The sequence below is a fragment of the Athene cunicularia genome (assembly GCF_003259725.1).
Source record: "Athene cunicularia isolate RWA chromosome 2 unlocalized genomic scaffold, athCun1 chr2_part1, whole genome shotgun sequence".
In the NCBI taxonomy this organism is placed as follows: domain Eukaryota; kingdom Metazoa; phylum Chordata; class Aves; order Strigiformes; family Strigidae; genus Athene; species Athene cunicularia.
Genome location: NW_020799095.1, coordinates 78,177,487 through 78,197,980, shown reverse-complemented (window position 1 = coordinate 78,197,980; position 20,494 = coordinate 78,177,487). Strand labels below are relative to the sequence as shown.

Sequence of the window (20,494 nt, the reverse complement as noted above, 5' to 3'; positions counted from 1 at the left end):
CTGCATGCACACTCATTGTGCTTTCTTGGGATCATCGCCCTTTCATTATTTTGCTTTCAGTAGTTCTGGTGTCTTGCCAATGCAGCCGTTCTTCTAGTCCTCTCAAGATCTTTCCAAATTACCCCATTCCCTTTAATGTTGATTTGTTGTGACAGTTTTGGGGATGGATAGTAAGTACAGCAATGGAGAGCAGGGAGATTGACTGTTGTGATTCACTGAGCTGCCACAGCAGGAGATAAGCATTTACCTAGTTCTGCTGCGCTACAGATAGGAACATGTTCTGGACAAGTGATTTCAGTAATTAAATTGAACTTCTTATCTCTCTGAAAACAATACCCAAAGGGTCTCCATATGAAAAACCTAATAATGATTTTACTACTTTCCCTCTGGCAACAGCTCACTGTGTCTCAGTAATTCCCTTCCCTCTCAATGTATTGCAAGACAGAAGAATTCACCAAATGCACCAGTACGATGCACAGTGGTGTCCCATAAACATGAAGAGTACATTGGTTCTTGGCAGTGCTATGAACAACTAAGGAGTGCATTCAGCTGAGCACTGATGCAATGTTACTTTTGGGGGAATCTATATCTGCATCCATTTTACCTAATATAGAATACCTCTGTGGACCTGTCAAGTGGAAGAATTTAATTATGCCGAGATGACCTGCAATTATTAAGTTCTGTAGTAGGGAGCAGGCACCAAATCCTGTCCATCACCATAGAAGGCAGAGTCTGAAATTACTTGTTTTCCCATCTCTTCTGCCAACACCTTCTAAAACAGACTAAGGTATTCCTCTCCTTGATATTAGCAATACTGAATTCATTTAGGTTTGTGTTCAAGTCTTATTAAAATTTTTTAATGACTGCTTGTCTTCTCCTTTTCACTAAAGCTTCTCTGACGGACAATTGATTTTCCATCAAGACAAAAATGATTCATGGAAAATACCCAGTGGACAATGATAACCCTTGTTGTTTTGGTTCATTTATCTTGTAATGTGCTGTTGATTTTGTAATAGGGAAGTCCAAGAAATGTTGAGGACATAGCTTCATTCTCCAACATAAAATATGTTATTCATAAAGTTAGGGATTTTTCTCTGATGGAATGCACAACATTTTTCTGCTTCCCATCTGTATTTGTTTTAGCTGTTGGATACCATTCCTGGGCTTCTAAATTGTTTCATAGTTCAAGGGAAGGAGATACGCATTAAAGGCCCATTTCAGTAGTAATAAAAATAGCATCTAACATGGAACAACATATTACAAGTCAAGACATCTGTTCACATTATTATGAGAGTCTCAGTCCAATTACATTCGCTATAAATTATGAAAGAACAATTGCAATAAAAATGTGCACATTATTGTTTCTGAGCTTGAGGCTAAATTGAAGATTAGGTTTTTGTGTATTCTAAATTCTGAAGGACTTTTCTGAGAAATAATCCAGATTTACTGCAATAACATACATAAGAAATTACATTCAGAAGCAGGTTAATCTCAACTTTGCCAATATATTTAAATGTTGGTTGGACAAAAAAACATAAATACATCTAGGGTTTAAACAGTATATAAACAAATAACTGTGCCACATCACACTGTCCTAGACAGGTATTTTTCCAGCATAATATTTATCCACTTATAAAACTGTTACTTGATCTGCATAGACTTCAGGAACATTCAATACAGTTCCATTCTTTTATACAGCCATATCACTGGAGAATTTAACCTAATGCTTTAAAAAAAATGACCTCTAAATAGTCTGTCCTCATTGAGGTGAGGAAGGATTTTATGTTTTATGCAGGTATCAGTTAGCAGGACTATAAAATTGTAGAATTTTATAGGTTAGAAGGGACCCATGAGGATCATCTGGTCCAAACTCTACCTCAAAGCAGAGACAGCTTAGATCACATTGTTCATGGCCTTGACCAGTTAAGTTTTAAATATTTCTGAAGCTTGCAATTCATTTAAGCCTCTCAGCAGTCTCAATAATCACAATTTTTTCCCTAACAATTAATTAGAATTTCCCATGTTGCAACTTCTGTCCACTGCCTCTCATCCTATCACTTTTACCTCTAAGAAGCATGTCTCCATTTTTTTCTAAACCCTCCCTTTAAGTAGTTGAAGAAAGCAACAAGATCCTTCTCTTATCCTTCCCTTCTAAAGACAGCACTAATAGTTTGCTCAGCTGTTCCTTGCATGTGATGTGCTCAGCTCGCTAACCCACCTGGTGACCCTCTGCTGGAATTGCTCCAGCATGCCAATGTCTTCCTTGGAGCAGAGTCAAAACTGGACACAGTACTACTCTTGATACAATTGCAGCAGCGCTGAATAGAGGAGGGGCGGGGAGAAACACTTCCCTCTACCTGCTGGCTTCACTCTTGCTTATGCAGTTTCAGTATTCCTTGGCCTTCTTCACCACAGGGGTGCACTGCTGACTCAGCATGTTGCCCATGAGGATCCCCAGGTCCTTTCTGACAGAAAATCAGACATCAACAAATGGGAACTGGTTAATGCTGGCATTATCCCAAAGAAAAAAATTTAATAAACAAGAGAACTATGAGATGGGTCCACTGTTAAACACATTAAAGCATTAAAATAAAAGAAAAAAAGTTTGTGCTTACCAAAACAGAGTGCTGATATAGTTCATCTTATTGCCACAATAACTTGAATGTGTCACAAACTACTACTATCTTAGAGCGTCATCTTACCTCCATAATAAAACTTTTTCTAGAAATTAACCGTCAATTTCTTCTCACTTTTGATACTAATAAGTTATAATTGTTCAAGCATTAGAACCAGAAATTCAGTCCGTATCTACCCTGAAATGAAACCTACATTTGTTGACTGTCTTCAGTGACTCTCTTCAATTGACCACTGGAAACTACCAAGCTGCTCTAATACTTTAATGTGTGAGCACCTTCCCTTCACCTTCCATAACGTGTTTATAGATTACTTGCCTGTGTGCTGCAATTAAACACAGGAAGTCCATGGACAGAAATCCTGCTATTTATTTTTTCTAACTTCTGGTATCTCACATGCTCTGTTTTGATTATTGATAGGAAGACACAAGCTGGAAAGGAAAAACAAGTGGTTCGCATCCTAATTTACAGCTGGGGTAAAATTACTGACATGAACCTGGAAGACACTTGAAGTCTTTAACAATGAAGCAGCAAAACTGGAACAGCAGTGGTTAGACTGCAAGGTAGGACAGCAGTTCACATTCTGGTTGACACTAAGCCTCCATATAGAGAGTACCTGGATTTCAGTAGCCTGTAAGGATGTTGTTTCTCATTTCAGCAGAGTCTTAACTTTTGTGTTTCCAGTAACACTGCAAAGATCTCAGACTTTCTGCAGAGTGAAAGTTAGTCAGGTACCATGGACTTGGGTATATCAGTGCAGGTTAGCTAGTATTATGAAATTTTTTTTATGTCCAACATTGTATCATCTTGGAATTTTTATTTCCTTAATTCAGTGTTGCAGGTACAATGAATGTTTTGCTTTTCCTGCAGTAAATGAAAACTAGACTGATAAAACATAGCCACCTAGCTGGTGTGAGACTAAATGCTATAGTGGTTTGTAATTCTGAGATTAAAACAACTGTTAAAAAAAAAAAAAAAGTCACTGAACTCATGTAATTCTTCAAATTTAGTACCAGAATCATCTACTTGGATATGACCTTCCAAACAAATCTTATTTTCTTCTCCATTTTATAACTTTACTGGTGAAGAGCTAATGCTTAGACAGCAAAATAGGAAGCTGGGACCGCTACAGTTATTCAGAAATATTTTATAAAGATATCCATGGAATACAACTGTTTACCATAATGATTATCTTCAATTATGGTGTCTACATGAACTTTTTTGTTACATTTTTATCTTGATAAGGTTCTCCACATTTTTTTTTTTTTAACATGGAAAGCCAAGAAATTTTACCCCCTTCACAATGCTTTACTATTTTTCTTTTTCCGGCCATCCTTATTTGTGTCATTCTCTCCAAAGTGCTGAGATCCTGTCTCTCAAAACTCATTAGCCTTCTCCTTGGCTCCAGATCTAGTCTGGTTTTCTTTACATGCCTTGGCCTCTGAGCTCCTGTTACAACATATTTGCCTTGATGATGAGGTGTCACATTGGCCAGAACCCTGAGACAGATCTGCTTGCACCTTTCCTAAAATAAACCCACTCAAAATATCGAAAGGTCTTTCTACCTCTAAAGTTAGGTCTTATGAGGACATAAACTGGAACACATTAATTTTGCTGACAGTGAAAATTCAGCTCTTTTGGGTGAGATAATCCAGAATAACTGTAAACAACTTATGTAAACAACTTTCCCTCTGCTGATTGTCCAGGCAAAGTTATGACAGAAACTATATCTGTGGCAAACACCGCACTATCCCTAAGAGAACCTGACCTGTCAGACTGCTCCAGTGACACCCTGGCTCTGCCCACTCTGACTTGAGCCCCAGAATATTTCTCCAGCGCAATGCTCAGGAGAGGTGCTGGCAGCCTTTTCCCATCAGGGCTTCACCTGCAGCAGAATGACAGCTGCCAGGACAGAGCAGGTAGATCCTTGGCAGCCTGCCTGCCTGCTCTCCTGCTTCAGCCTCTTCAACATGAGAGAAGCACCCACAGCACAAACAGAGCCAGAAGGAAGTGATACTGACTGCCACGGTCTGCTTTCCCTGACATTAAATTCTCCCATGGGCAAGGATCGTATTTTTCGATATGCCTAATGAATGGCCTCATGCTTGTTATTCAGAGGAGACAATTTTACACCTAAACAGATACCTTAGGGGAGAGGATTGGCTATCTGCTTCCAGGCTCCAGCCTTAGGGGGACAGTGAAACTTGGCTGCTCCCCCTGAGCCATGCCAGGGATTGCGCTGATGGATTAGAGGTACATAGGACTATGGGCCAGTTGCCTGCATGTGTTCATGGGCTCTGGTTTATTTGCAGATATAGAGGTAGTAGCAGACTCCTGCTGGCAATATGAATATAAAAATATGGAATGGTCTCCTTAATTTGTGTCTCTGCTTATGCCAGGAAATTAAAGAGAAGGAGAACACAAGCCTGAGTGAAAGCGAATGGCAGCAAAGCTCACAAAGGATATATGCCTTGTGGAGAGTAACAAGCCTCTGTGGGACAAAGGAAGGAAGGATATTATAGTTGTCTATCTCCATCACAGATAGACATCAAAGAATTTCCCTCAAAAGTTGTCTTTAATGATGTACACCACAGATGGGTTATCAGTAAGCAAATCACTGGGAAATCTGGGCTGCCTGCTCTGGGCCAGGAAGGCTCATAAAGCACAGGAGAGGAATTGCAATCACACTTACCTGCTGATGCAGCCTGCAGTGCAGTCAGGGGCTTATCAGCCCCTCACCCTGACTGGAGTCACCTGCACCTGGCCAAATTGCTCATGGGATATAAACCTGGGCTGTTCTGTTTTTGGGTTTTTTTTGTGGTGTCTTCCCAGGTTTCACCATGAAGCCAGCACACAATGTACAGGCAGAGGAATGTGAAACTGCTGCCACCTCTGGATCATGGAAGTGGCCAGTACAGAGACTGAACTGGTGTGCTGAAATGCATGCAAAGTCTAGCACAATACTTACTGCTCCTTATTTCAGGGAAAAAAAAAAAAAAAAAAACACAAAACCACACCAAACCACAAAGGTCCAGCCATCTACAAAACTAGTTTTCTGACCCTAAGCAAAAATGTCAGAAGTCTTGAGAAAGTGAGACCATTCTCAGACAAACTTTTCAACTGTAGGTTGAAAAAGGTCTTTAGCTGCACTTGTAGGTGTTTAGGTGCACTTGGGAAGGTGTGACAGAAATATCTAAATTTTTAGTTTGACTTTAGTTTTTGACTATGATGTCATAAAAATAAGTGAAAGGACCTCCTGATGGGAACAAGAGATTGTTCCTTCCCTGGGGATGAACGGAGTTTGCTCGAGGTGTGGCACGCAGTAGAAATAAGTCTCAATGTGGAGGCAGATGCCTGCAGGCAAAGAAAAGCCTGAAAGGCTTAAAAGTCAGTTTGAGATTTTCTTAATAGATTCGAGAATCCTTCCTTAACTTTTATGCAAAGCATAGTCCGAGGCTTTCTTTCACACTTGGTATAAAAAGGCCCTGACTTTTCATGTGCATTTAAGCATTTACTTTGCTGTTTCTCTCTATAGATCAGCCGTTCCAAGACCATTTGTTGGAAATAACAGCTTCACTGGGGTAAATGTGCTATCCCTTCTTCAAACACACTGTACTACATAGAGAAGGGAACAGAAGATACTTTGCTCTATCAGCAAAATTAACAACCATATTTGTGGTGTTTCAGGGATTTTTTTTTTTCCTGGACACAAATCTCTGACCCAGTGTGTATTGAATCATCACTCTGTCCAGTCACATTGCTTCAAGGTTTGCTCCATGCCAATTCCCTGATCATTCAAAATGCATACACACATGTAAACTCATTTGTTTCCAAGCACTGTCTTAAAGTAAGCCCAACTAGTTTTCTCCAAGAAAAATGCAAATGCAGTTCCCACAACCACTTGAAATAGGAACTACGGGTAAGAATATGGCAGAGCTCTTTCTGCCAAACTCAAGACACCTTGACACACGGACATGGTACAGAGCACATGTCCATACATTATAGCAACATTGTAGAAACAACCATTCTGATGAGCTGTGTGACAGAGCTCTTTGTGATGTCCTGAGACTTTGAATGAAAACCCCACAATACCTAATAACTTTGTCTTAGGGCCAAGGGGTTGACATGTGGTTCAAGTCTCCCATCGACTATAAAGGCTGTGCACAGTGCATACAACCAGTCCAGTTGCTCTCAGCTGCGTGGGACCAGCCTTTCTCAGTTCCGTCTATACAAGCTATCATCAGGCAGATAAGTGAAATGAATGTGGAAGGCCAGTGTTGTGGATGAATGCTAAGACATTTAAGCAGTTCCAGCTATATGAGAACAAATAGGTATTTTATATAAAGACTGTAGACTGACCTATATCAGGTGAGAACTGTACGCAGAGGTTTTACAGAATCTGGCTGACTGTGATGAACAGATAGCCTTAGACACAGCTGTCAGTGTCCATAACTCTCAGTGACACTGTTGAAAGTGTGATTTGCTTATCGAGAACAAAACCTTTAGTTCTTATAATTAAAAGGGTTTTACACATTTTAATTACTGATGGTAAAGTGTTTCCCCCTTCTTTAAACAATTTGGTTTTTGCTTCCTCTTTTGTTCGCTTTAAACATGACTTGCAAAAATGTAAGATGTATCTGTACTCTCAGGCTGCAATTACATGGGTTTCAAAGGCAAGTTCTGAATGCACATGCCAGTTCCTGGGCAAAGAGCGTGCCAGAGTCATGTCCAGAAGGCAGAGCACCTAGGTTTCCTTGGGGGTCAGGACCACATCCCTCCTGCACTTCAGCAGGAATGCATTGTCTCACACTGGCACACTGTGCCTCATCACCCATACCCTTCTGAGATGCCCAGCAGGCCCAGGGTGCCTGTCTCAGGCAAGCCCATGGCCACAGAGATCGCTCTAAGGTGTCATTACTGCCTGCTGCTACTGACAAAAGGATTGTATCAGACCCATTATCAGGAGGTGTGCCTTGGGAAGAGCCACACTGTCTGAGAGGTGCCTAGATGCACTAGAAAGTGGGTGCTGAATAGGCTTTTTTTATTGACTCGGAATTGTACAACCATTGAGGTCATCTAGTCCAACTCCCCCCACTCAAAGCAGGGTAAACTGGAGCAAGTTATTCAGAGTCTTGTCCATCCAGGTGTGCAACATCTCCAAGGATGGAGACTAAAACCTCTCTGGGTGACCTGTTTGAGTGCATTTGACCATCTTTACAGAAAAAAAAAAAAAAGTTTTTCTTACATTAAAGTGGAATTTAATTAGTGCCCACTGTCTCTCATTCTGTTACTGGATGCCACTCAGAAAAGCAGTCTTCTTTACTCACTCCTATCTGGTATTTGTACACAATGGTAAGATCCCCCCTGAACCTTCTCTTCTCTAGGCTAGACAGCCCTAGCCTTTCTCAGCCTTTCCTCATGCTGAAGATGCTTCAGTCCCTTCATCATCTTTGTGGCCGTGTGCTGGACTTGCTCCAGTAACTCCATTTTTTTTTTGTACTGGGGAGCCCAGAGCAGGACACAGCAGCCCAGACATGTCTCACCAGTGCTGTGTAGAGAGGAAGGATCATCTCCCTTGACCTGCTGGTGTCACTACTCCTAATGCAGCCCAGGGTCTGTTGGCCTTAGCAGGCGCCAGCTCCTCCACACTGGGACAAATTTGAGCTCTCCTAAACTATGTATTGATCAAGCTTTCACGTTGCTTAATGTTTTGAAGGCAAAGATTTATCCATTCGCAACAATTCTCCTTCTGCAACCTGCTCAATTCATTGAAAATTTCCTACAAGTTCCAGTTACTATGAGGAAAAGCATTTTTTGTGTAAGAGCTGTAAACAACATATGATGTGAACATTTTCACAGCAACACACCCCACCTCCCAAGAAAACATTTTAGCTGACAGCTAAATTTAATTTATGTTTTCAGCTCTTAATGATGGCAGTTGTAAATCTGTATATTATTAATTGCCGTGGCAAACAAAGCAGTCAAAATATTAATTTGGCAAAAGCAGACTCATAAAATATGCAGAATGTGCATATACTTTGCTAATTATTACTAAGGAGGTCCCCTGCTCATCAACAGGGGTTTTTTCTATCATCATTATTATTGCAATGGTAAGATTAACTTGTGCAGTACTCTATTTTACTGCTGCATTTCTCCCAAGTGTTCCTAATAATACAATCAGATGCGTGCAGTTCAGCCACTGAATTTCTTCATATGACATTTCTTACCATGAGGAGTCAGGACAAATTTCTGGAGATAAATTGCTATCCTCATTGAAAAAATAATAGAATGAATGCAGGAAAAGACTGGTTTAAACAGGGGCATCTTAACCTGAAAAACTTTCTGTGCACATTCCATTCTAGAGTTACAGAAACAAATTTAAGAGTATATTAGTGCACAAGAGACAAAAATAAAGTGAAACCTGTGGAGAATCAAAAGATACCAGGAAACAAAACCCACTTTCTGATTATTTACCATTTTTCTTGTTTTACCTAGGTGTTGCAGTCCATTTAATCTAGTTAGAGCTTCCTGCACTAATCTGAACAATGCCTGCTTAAAAGTGGACTCAAATGGCTCTGTCCTTTTGGGTACATCTGCAGAAATACTGACATATCCATGTTAGCTGTAAACAAGACAACTCAGCTGGAAAGTAAAGACAGATAGCTGGATAAATTGGTACAAGAGAACTCTTGAAACTGCTGTGGGGACCTGCTGCTGACACCTGATTCAGCTTATTTATATTTGCATTTGACCCGAGTGCAGACAAGTGCTGGGAGTAGGGGAAGCATGTTTATATCATGTTATAAAAGTAACAGGCATTTGAACAGATTAGACATGATTCTAACTCAATGCATCCTCATATAGAAAGTAATATTTTTCACTCTTGTCCTGGGATCAAAAACTGCGTTGCACTCTGTTCAGAGAGGTGGATTCAGGACTGACAAATCCCTATGTGTCACACCTCTTCATGGGGCTCAGCTTTTCTGTTTGTTTTGTGGGGTTTTTTTTCTGTACTCTAGCTACTGTTACTTTAAAGCCTTCATGTTCATTATTTTATTTTATCCAGGTTGTCATAAATGGTCTTCTAAAATCTTTTTCCTTGCTGAGGGATAGTGTGGATTTCCTTTGGCACTTGCTAGCGTTAGTAGAGTCTTCAGGTTTCATTTTTACTTTATCAGTACATGGTAGTCTGATCTGACCAACAGATCAGTTTATGAGAATGGCTGTAGTAGATTGCAGTCCTTTCTGCTCTCAAGTTTAATGAGACCCTTTCATACAGAAACCATCTTTGCACCTGCTGAGATTAAAAAAAATCGGACCTTTTTTAAAAAAAAAAAAAATTAAAAAATGTGCTGTGCTCCTGTGTAAATGAAAGGTCCCTTCTGTGAAAAGGAAAAAAAAAAAGTCCTGGAAGGCTACATGGAGATTTTATACAGTTTCAGCCTTAGGTGAGTTATTATAGGTATGCTATAAATCCCTGAAATCACACAGATCATAATGAAGATGATGGCTCATCCCCAGCAATATGTACAGAGTACAATACTTTGTCCTTTTCTGATTTTGATCTAGTACACCGATTCATTTCATTTCATGCAGATTGATCAAAATCAATGTCTAGCACATAGAGATTCTTCATTTCACTTTGTTGTTCCAGAATATCTGTCTTCAGCTGCATCATTATACAAGATAACGGATGAAAAAGAAAAAAATGGATTGTGATCTAAATACTGCTTCAAGTGGCAAAATCTACGTTATTCTCTTTGTCTGGAGAAATTGTGTATTGGGTGGTTACCTTTTTCCTTCTGCTTTAGTTGGCTGCTTAATTAAGGTCCTGCTTTACAATACTAAATAATGCATATTGATTAATAGCTTTCACAAAAACTGCAAGAGTAAGATTGGCATCTGGTGGATTTGACAGATGCACAAGCCACTCACAGTGCTTTTCTGTCAGGCAATTCAGTCCCCAGAAAAGGAGACTGCATGACTAATGAGTTTTGCACCTCCTCTTCATGTGCTCATCTGCTTTCCCATTGATGTAATTTATTAGTCACTTATGTGAGTCATGGTTAGCACACTGAAGTGGGAGTGGTTGGTGGCAGCCATTATAATAACCGTAAAGCAAATAAAACAGAAATCAGGAAAGTGGGAAATGATGTCTAAGCAGCAGAGAACACCTGTTTTCCATTTATTCCTGCACTAAATATTTGCAATTAATTAAAGTTACAGTCAGAGTTTAATAATGTATTTAAACTCACAACTATTTTTACAAACCAGCATTCTTGCATCATTGCTGGACTTTTGAAGAGCAATATTCGTGCATCACTACAAAATGAAAATTTTCCTAACGGTTCACTATGATGAACCAAGTAAATAGTTTATGTGACATCTTCACTGTAATAAAACTTTTGACGTTCCCATGTCCATCTCATAAACAGAACAGAGAAAATATTTCTAGGTTGTCAGAAAGAGCCAGTTCTTTGTCTCCTACAGACACATCTAACCAGGTAGCAGATGGGGCTCAAAATAAACTTAATGTGTTTGAAATGTAGTTGAGCCATGGAGAGACATTTTGAACTGAGGACAGAAAGTCCTCAGGAACCATCAGAAAACTGCTGCTGTCTACAGAGGTTAATAGGAAGCAGTTTAGTTGGTTCTTTGGAAGAATATGAGTACATCACAGGTTTTTTCTACTTAATCCATTGGTATTTGAGAAGAACAGGAACATTGTGTTTCATGTGAATAAAATAGACTAGGGAAGAGACACTTCAGCGAGGCACACAGATTTGAGCTAGCTCAAGGCAAATAGTAGAGATGTAATTGCACATAGGATTTATTCTGACAGAATATAAAGGTAGGGTTGTCTAGGGTATTTTAGGTGCAAGCCAATAGGACAAGTCATTAATTTCTATTAGCATCCTAAAAACTTTATTGCTAGAAGCCCCAGAAAGCTTAAGAATGCTTGCATGCACGTCATAAAAGCAAGCATAATAAAGTGAATGTGTTCAGCAAGTTGTTAGATATTTTTATAAAGGGAGATTTTTGCTGACTGTGACAAATGTCTAAAACTTCAACACTGAACTAATCATTAGGGAGAACAGAAACATGAATTTTCGTAAGGAGAAAAGAAAAATACTGAATCAGCATTGAAACTGGCTGCATGAACAGCAGTCCTGATGCAGAGGACCCGGAGGTAACAGGGGATGGCAGGTTGAATATAAGCTGAAAGTGTGGTCTTATTGTACATAAGGCAGATTGTGTACTGTGCCACATTAAAATCATGGCAAGCAAGACTGAGGGAAGTTATTAGCTTCCTCGGTATTATCGATGAATCCCCATCTGTGTGCAGATATGGGTCCCTAAGTTTAAAAGGGCTGTGGAGAAACTGGAAAGGGTCCAGCAGAGATCAGCTGAGATGGCCTGGGACCCAGAACATGTGTGAGGAGCTGGACTTTGTTGGTCTTGTGAAGAGGTGATCTACCATCAGCCTACAGCTATATAAATTAAAAGCTGATGGGCTACACTCTTCTTTGCAGCAGCTGGTGATAACACAAGAAGTGATGGACTTGAGCTGTAGCTTGGGAGGCCCAAGGTGAACTTTAGAAAAAGATTGGTTTACCAGGGGGGTAGTGCAGCATTGAAACAGGTTATTCATAGAGTGTCTAGAATCTCTGATCTTGGAGGTTTTCAAGACTTCATTACACAAAACCATGGCTGACCTAATCTGGCACGGCCACAGTCCTGTTTCAAGAAGGAGGCTGGAGTAGAGACTACAAGACGTCCCTTCCAAATAACATCTTTACAGTTTTAGGATGGTTTTTGTATCCAAGCTACCCCATGTGATCTATAGTTGTACGCATTCTGAAAGCAGGTAGGAAGACTGAAGCCACATCAGCATCACACAACTTAAAACACTGTCTTAGAACTGAAGTCAAGGATTTGTGTTGAGAAGTAAGAGTGCTCTAAGCCCCTTTTCGAAGGTTAGAAGGTGAACTGGTACTCAAGTGAAAAGTTACACTTCTAACACCATTTCCACAGAGATATCACGAAGAAGAAACAGAGATCCTGCAGAGACAAAGTAGCTTTTGCTGTCTTCCTCAAAGACCTATAAAGCCCCAAACCTTTCTCTGCTTGTGAATGTCTGGCAAGTAAAGATGAGATGAAAGTCATGAGTTACTGGAGAGACTCACTTGAACAACCAGAAGCTCAACAAGGCAGACCACACTGTTTCTTTTACAAGCTCTGGTGAAGTACTTTCCACTTATTGAAGGTAATAAATTAGAAGTAGAGGAATGGCATAGAATTCACCAATTTTCTAAAGGTAAATTTGGTGTTTAAAAAGTCAATGTAGCCACTGATTCAAAACCAGGGTTTTTTGAAAGCTGTTTCAGTAGGTTATGCCTACATTGTGTGTGTAGGAACTGTGTGCAGACCATCATGCCACCATTATGTGTGCAGAAACTAATAATTTATTGAGGGTTAGTGCTTAAATCCTATACCTAGCATAATTTCATGTGAAAAAGTGAGTCAAACACTTTTGACCGTAGCACAACTATTTGCTGATATAGATCAGCCAAGACACTGTGTCTAGGTACCGAAAGAAATCTCTCTGCAATTATCCAAGACAAGACTAGCACAATGCAGTCTTCGTGGTTCACCCGTTGAGTCAATTGTTAGCTGCATTTGTATGGTGTTTGATTAACTGAAACTGCTGATTTATGGATTATATTTAAATTTTTACCTGAATTTGGCTATTTGCTTATTAATGTATCACTATTTTAGTAAAATCATAGTAACTTAGCTTAGTGTATGCTCAGTTAAGTACATACTGATCTGTTCAATATTGGGAAGTTGCATGGAATGAACACTGAGACCTTAAGTAAATTTAGACGAGAAATTTGCAAGTCAGTTGTCTCTCTGGAGGTTCATTTCCTTTCAGCAGCAATTCAAAACGAATTAATCCACTGCAGAATTAGCTCTTTCCAGAAATTCAAATCTTGCGCAGAACAGCGTTATTGAACAGAATAAGCAGTTTTACTGGTCAAGCAATTGGGGGTGACTTCTCTTTGGAAGAGCTTACAGGATTTTTAAAGTATGAAAGTTATAGCAGTTTGCAACAATGGTACAGAAAGAGATTAAAGAAAACAGGAACCTGAACTGTATGGGAAAAAGCCAGTTTTATACTTTATGATTTTTATTAAGATTTTAGGTATAACCTTCTCATCTGCTGCCTCTGTTCCACTTGTTATTACAAATTTGAAGCTGTTAATAATATTTGCATTTACATTTTCTCCATACTTCTGAATCGTGACATTCTTTTGAAATACGAGGTTAAAGATACAGAGTCTCATAGCCCAAAATCCTGCTCTGTTGCAGACAATCTTATAGCATAATCTTTTGAAAAAAAAAAAAAAACAAACACCATTGTTTTCTTGCCTGGCAATGTAGAAACATAGAAATTGTAAAGATGTAAAGACAAGGACTTTACTGCAGAAGCAGCAGAATAGCTTCTTCAGCAGCTACATATATACCACTAAACACCACTAAACTGATTTCAACAGAGATTTTTTCCATTCACTTCCTTCAAGATGAAGGAGCAAATGCAGTTAGAAGCTGAATTATATTGGGATGGGGCAGGGAGAGGAGGGAATAGGGAAAGAGGAAAAGGAAGATAAACCACTCCTGTAGCATATATGACCTTTTCCTAGTTGTTAAACAAAGAATGACTTGAATTTTCCAGGGCAAAAAGTGATTCTCTGATTCTCTAGTCTGCTATTCAAAACAAAATTGTAACATTTGAGTTTCTCCCAGCCTTGAAGATTTTCATGTTTCAATCTTCCCAAAGACTGAATAACTAATGTCTGTCTACTTTCAGAAAACAAAGGCATGGGTAAATTCCCCAGAGCAGTTGTGCAAGTCTAAGAAATGTATCTCATTTCCAATGTGGAGCTCAGGAGCATGTTTTGAGCTGTCTGGGCTCTCTACAGAGAACATAAGGAGAGAAGGTGCATCCAAATGCAACTCTAAACAGCCAGCTCAGACAGATAACCTGTGGTGAGCATTTGCTTGAAATGAATATGAATCAATCTCTCTCTGCTGGTAAGAAATGAAGCCTGAAGTGGTAAGCTCAGATGTAAACATGTAAATCGTATCCATCTTCTTTTAGTCAAATGAATCCTCCTGAAATAGTTAAAGTCTGACTAGAGTAAGCTGACAGCTAATATTCTGTATACATATGACTCTTAAGTCTGAGTCTTCTCAGATACTTCTTTGGAGGCTTCTAGGAAATATCTCCATCTACATAAGATCCTCTAGTTGGATTCTTGTTGAAGATGATCCTAAATCCTTCCTTTCAAAAATGAAGTTTACTCTTTAAAAAACCCCAAACAAAACAACCAAAAATCCCACTGAAAAGTATTCGATCATTCTTCTGGAAGAGTGGGTAGAAAATTTCCCTCATAATTCAGTGCTCAGGCTCATTCCTCCTTATGCCTGCAAGTGCAAGAATCAGGACTGTAGCTTCTTATCTCCTCAGAAAATTTCCTAATCATTAGTCCACAGGCTGTTTGACATATAGCAGCTAGGAGGAAAAGTTTGCATCAGGAGCGCCACCTCCCATCTTTGCCTTTTGGAAATGTGTGCTGTTTAAAGAGGAATTGCGGACTGCTTGGAAGGCAGCTGGAAGAGATCACACTAACACATGCTCTCACTGTTCTGGTCGCTGCTCCACAGACATGGGGACCCCTGTGGCTGGTGGCCATGCCCAGCTGCTGCATGCAGACCCCCATGCACACAGAATAGGGAGCCCCATGCCCAGGAAAAGAGTTAGAAATGGAGTTTAATGGGCAGACAGGACAGACTGTGCTAGACAGGCATGGCTTTATCACAGAACATAACACACTGTAAACATTGTTATCTGAGTTCTCCTGGAAAAACATAATTATAATGCTAGCCACTGCCTCTGTAGGTTGCCAGTGTACAGCCAGTAACAGAACTGGATGTGGCTGCCGTGCATGGGGCACCACTGCACCAGACCGGTTTCCTCAACAAAATATTGCACCTGCTCTAGCAGGGAGAGAACTATTTGGGTTTTTGTATACTTCGTTTTCACTATCAGGCATTAGTTATGTTTAAGTTCCATAAATATGGTCTTGTGGTTTTAAAAATAATAAAATTCTCTATATAAGCTCTGCAGCATTTTTTTCTTTTGTTCATATGCTACTACAAAATGGAAAAACTTGTGTAACCAGGGAATTTCAAGAACAAATCTACTTGCTATAAGTTTCTCCCATGTTTGTCCAGATCCAAAAGATTTTCTTGCAAGACCTTTTCATGGCCAGCCCCACATCCAGGAATCCAAATTAAAATCTTCCTGTCTTATTCATTTAGTGAAGAACATAAATGTGTGAAAAGCCCCTAAAAGCTGGTATAGCACATAAAATGAATAAAATAGTCCACAAATATTTCATTGTGGAGAACTTATTATGCAGTTAACATAGCAACTAAATTAGAAGCAAGTAAACAATAAAAGTAATCCACAAACTTCACAAACTGATTTTAATGGAAGAGTACAGTTAAAAGAACAACCAGATTTGAAGCACGCTATGCAGTCTCCTTAGTATTTTTGGTTTACTAATCTTTAGGATGATTCCTTGCATGCTGACAAGTATTCAGAGCCTTCTTACTGCAGGAGAGTACAAACCATCAGGTTTACACCCTGTATTGTCTAGAATAATCTTCCTCCTCCTCCATAATTCTAATGCTAGAGACAGCAAAACATTCTGCTATTCAAGGATTTGTATGTGGTTTTGGAAACTGTAGACTGACTTTCCTGTCATTATTTGACTGAGGAATGAAGACTGGTCACAAGAAGTGCATCATAAATGCATGAGTTTAATCTTTGTAATATGAATCATCAAAGGCAAAGACAATAAAGAAAGAATCTTTACTGAATTAAATATAATTGACTCACCTAACTTGACTCTGTCGCATGAAAAGGTGGCTCCGTTTCCACTTGCAGATCTACAATTGCAGAACAGGTTCAGTGTCCTGATAGCAGGCAAGAAGCAGAATGTCATACCTGGGGAAACATCGAAGTTGTCCAAGCATAAACCACATATTATCGACAGGAGGAAATGGCAAGGGATAGTAGTGGTAAGTTTCCATTTGTGGAGGACAGAAGCTCCCATCTGCCTGCTTGGCTTGCTATCTAGAATGATTTGTTGCTTGCCAGGGGCTCAGATCCAAGATGTTGCAGAGAAACCACCAAGGCTCTCAGGCTATTACTCCTTGCTGCTTATCCACATGGGCACCAATGATTCTGCCAGGGGAGTCAAGACTGACTACAAGGATCAGGAGCTACAGACTGGCCAGCTTCACCTTTTCCCCTGTAAAAATCATGGACTAAGACCCCCTGTAGCACATTTCTGGGCCCATGCAGGAGAAGGTGCTTAGGAAGATTCAGCATGGGTTTACCAAGGGTCAGTCATGCCTGAACAATATGATTGCTTTCTATGATAAGATTACTGGATTTGTGGACAAAGGGAGAGCAGTCGATAACTTTGACCTTGCCTTCAGCACTTGTCAGACCTTTCAAAACAGTCTTCCTTCTCTTGACTTAAAGAATAAAAATTACATCTGCTAAATTTCTGTAGAACTTCTACCAGTTAGCACCTGGGTTCTCAGCAGCCTCTGACCGCAGTGTCTTGAAGTGAAAAAAAAATTTACACAAACAATTACGTGTGTCAACTTATGGCTTTGCCATGCTGCAGATATAGGGAAAATATTCTCATATTTGTTTCCATGAAAAAAACAAGACAGATTTTCATTGCATTGGCAGATTATTCTGCTGCAGAGAAGCAATGGTATGCACCCAGATCTCTTAGTGGATGTCTGCAATCCAGCAAGGGAAAAATTTTCTGCAGTACAAAAGCAGACGCTGAGTGGATATGTACTGGCCCAGCACCTGGGGTAACACCACAGATGAGGAGAGGGAATACACAGTGTCAAGAACAGGATGAGAAGATGAGAAATTGAAGATATCAGAAGAAACTTTCTGAGCCACTGTTCACCCTGACAATAGCCAGACGTGTCTTTAAAATCACTGACAACATCACACCTGCAGCTTTGAAGCATTTGACTGGAGACTGAAGTCTGCTCTTGCTCTTTGGCTGAGTGGAGGTTCCCCTTCTTTTTGTCTTTCCTGGACTTTCCCCATCTGGGTCCCTCAAGGCATTGCATGGAGATGTGCTGACATCTTGAGAACCTGCTCTGTCAGGTGCCATCAACACTTACCGTTGATGATCTTGACCTTCTTGACACTGCATTGAGTGTCTTCACTTTCCAGAAGAGGTCATCTGAAGCTTTCTGCTACAGATCTCTGTAGGTGAAGGAGGACATTCATCCCTGAAGGGCAGCCCACTCTGCCCGCATACATGCTCACACGAGCTTGAACGAACCATTCCTGTTTCAGTGGAGTAGTTTCCTTCAGAAACAGCCACCAACTTCAGGGTGTTTTTTGATGGCAGTAAGACACTGAATGTGAGCATAGAGCACAGGTGCTTGTTCTCCACATGGCAAGACCTACACTCTCAACAGCATATGGAAATCATTCCCTCATCCAGGGCAAGCTGTCTGACTCCTGAAGGCAACAGCAGGAAACACAACCACAGAACAGACCTCTTCCCATGTTGGCAGTTGACCCACACCTTCCCTTTTCACTCTGCCACCTCTGTGTGCCAGTGTTGACTTCCTTCCCTATCAGTTCTCTGCCATGATGTTCTCCATCACTATTTCTACCCATTTTGAAGAAGGACAAGGTGTCCTTTGGAGGATCACAGTAAATCACTGTCCCTACACCTTTGCCTCCTCAGCAAAAGCATAAATTCTTCTCAGAGTCTAAGCACACCAGACAGTCATTACTCACAAACAATAGGGTCATAAAACCAGGAGCATGAATAACTTCAAAGGAGTAGAAGCAAAAGACCTGAAAAGCAGAGGGTGCTGGTAAAAAGGAAAACCACCACCAAAGCAAATAGAGAACTATGTTACCCCTTGGAGAGGAAGAACGCTGCTTTTCAACCTCAACTTTTGACTTCTCAACTTGGAGAGTCAACAGTTAGATTCAAACTCGTCAGCTTTCCTAGCTGCTTTCCCACCCCTAGTCTTACTACTCAGCACTTACGTGACAGCTTGCACCTAGCAGACCTCTGCAAAGCTATACAGATTCTCTTTTAGGCACTCCACCATCAGCAAAAGATTCCCCCAAATTCTTGGGCTAACCATCCATATAACTGTTCCTTCTCTTCATCCCCTCACAAACCCATCCCATGCACCTGTAAGTTTTTCAGAAGAAGCTCGCTTTGGTTGGGATAGGCTCTTTTCCTCTCAGTGTACTTTCAACACTTTCTGTCTCAGTGGAGGCCCCCCTCTAACTTCCAGAGCTTTGCAAGATCTACTTCTCGGTCTTTGCTCTGGACCCATTTGAAATAGGCTTTAGCCATGACAGGCTATCAGAGGACAGAAGAAAACATACTCCTTTCTCCTCTGGCGATTCTCCTTGTCAGGGGCCCTGAGGACACTAATTGTCCCAAATTGACCTTATCAGCCTCACCTGGGATCTCCATCAATGCACATTTCACCTGTCATCTGGAGCTCCATTTAAGCTCAGACCTGGGCCACTAGCTCTTTTCTAAGTTATGTTGTAGGTGTATCTGCTTCTGGTTTGGTGTCTAGACTTATTTTCTGGCTGAATCTTAGATCTCTGTTCTAAGTAGTTAGTCTCTAGTTCTGCCTCTGGCCCTCTCTTGTGTGGGCATCAGATTTAACTTGTAGCTTTCCATCTGAGCCTCATCTCCTGCTGCTCCTGGCCAGCTTTCTTAGTGCACCCTGGACCTGATTTGCCACCTCACTTTTCATGGGAGTGCCAAAAGAGCCTGTTACCAGCACCATACCCTGCTGTGCCTGGATACTGCAGAGCTGTGTCCTGATCAAAAAGGGCACTGTCCTTGTCTGTGCTGTGGTCATCCTCAGCTCCTAGGTCAACACCCTTGTGAAGAAGCGTTCTTCTTTGCTGCTCCCTAGCACTTCTTGCCTTGTGTGGCATGAAGCCACCCTCCTGCTATCAAAAGGCCACGTGCTTGAAGCTGTCATAACTGTGCTGGGGGTTCAGGTAATGCCTTTGTTTAGCTTTTGCCTAACCACTTTTCTTCCTTGGGCATGATGCTAGTGTAATGTAGCCCTGTAATATATTGTCACTGCTGGTAACATGCTATAAATTTTGTATTGAGTTTGTAAGGGCCTAGGACTGAGTCTTCTCAGGTTTGCTCTGTCTTAATTTCTTTTGACCTGCGGGCCACTTGGTTTGGATGTGGCAGCAATTTTTCTAACTGCCCAGATATCTATATCTGATTTGTTTTGTTTATCTCTTTGTGATACAAACACAGTTTGCTATAGGTGGCAGTAACAAGCAGTTGTTCCAGGTAGATTGAGACTTTTACAACTCTGATACAATGATATTGAGTAGAGAAATGCAGGTCTGTGATGATAGCAGAGGCTTACGTGCGGAGATACGAGATATGCCATAGAGAATACAGGTATGGGATGAAAAGAGCTGGGCCACATGGTACCAGAGATCCCATGATATAAACAATTCAGTAATGACTAGTTAAACTGCAGACCTGGAGCTGGACAGAAGTGAGTTTAAGGCTAGGAGGAAGAGCAAAGAAATAGTATATAACAAAGAGTATGAAACAAACAGACATCCAAATTTAGTACATAGGGTGCTATGTAACCTGGAGCTGCAGACCAAGGAAGAAAGAGAAAGGTGTACAGGCATGTTAGCAAACATACAACATGTATATACA

General features: G+C 40.6%; 1 protein-coding gene across 1 annotated transcript in view; it reads right to left on the bottom strand.

Moving 5' to 3' along the window:
• Positions 1-16,675, bottom strand: part of C2H7orf57 (chromosome 2 C7orf57 homolog) — an 89,891-nt gene extending 73,216 nt beyond the window's left edge. The window contains 1 exon segment of the mRNA XM_026842499.1: positions 16,603-16,675. Coding sequence (XP_026698300.1) covers positions 16,603-16,622 — 20 coding nt within the window. The 5' untranslated portion in view covers positions 16,623-16,675.
• Positions 16,676-20,494: the final 3,819 nt, after the last annotated feature.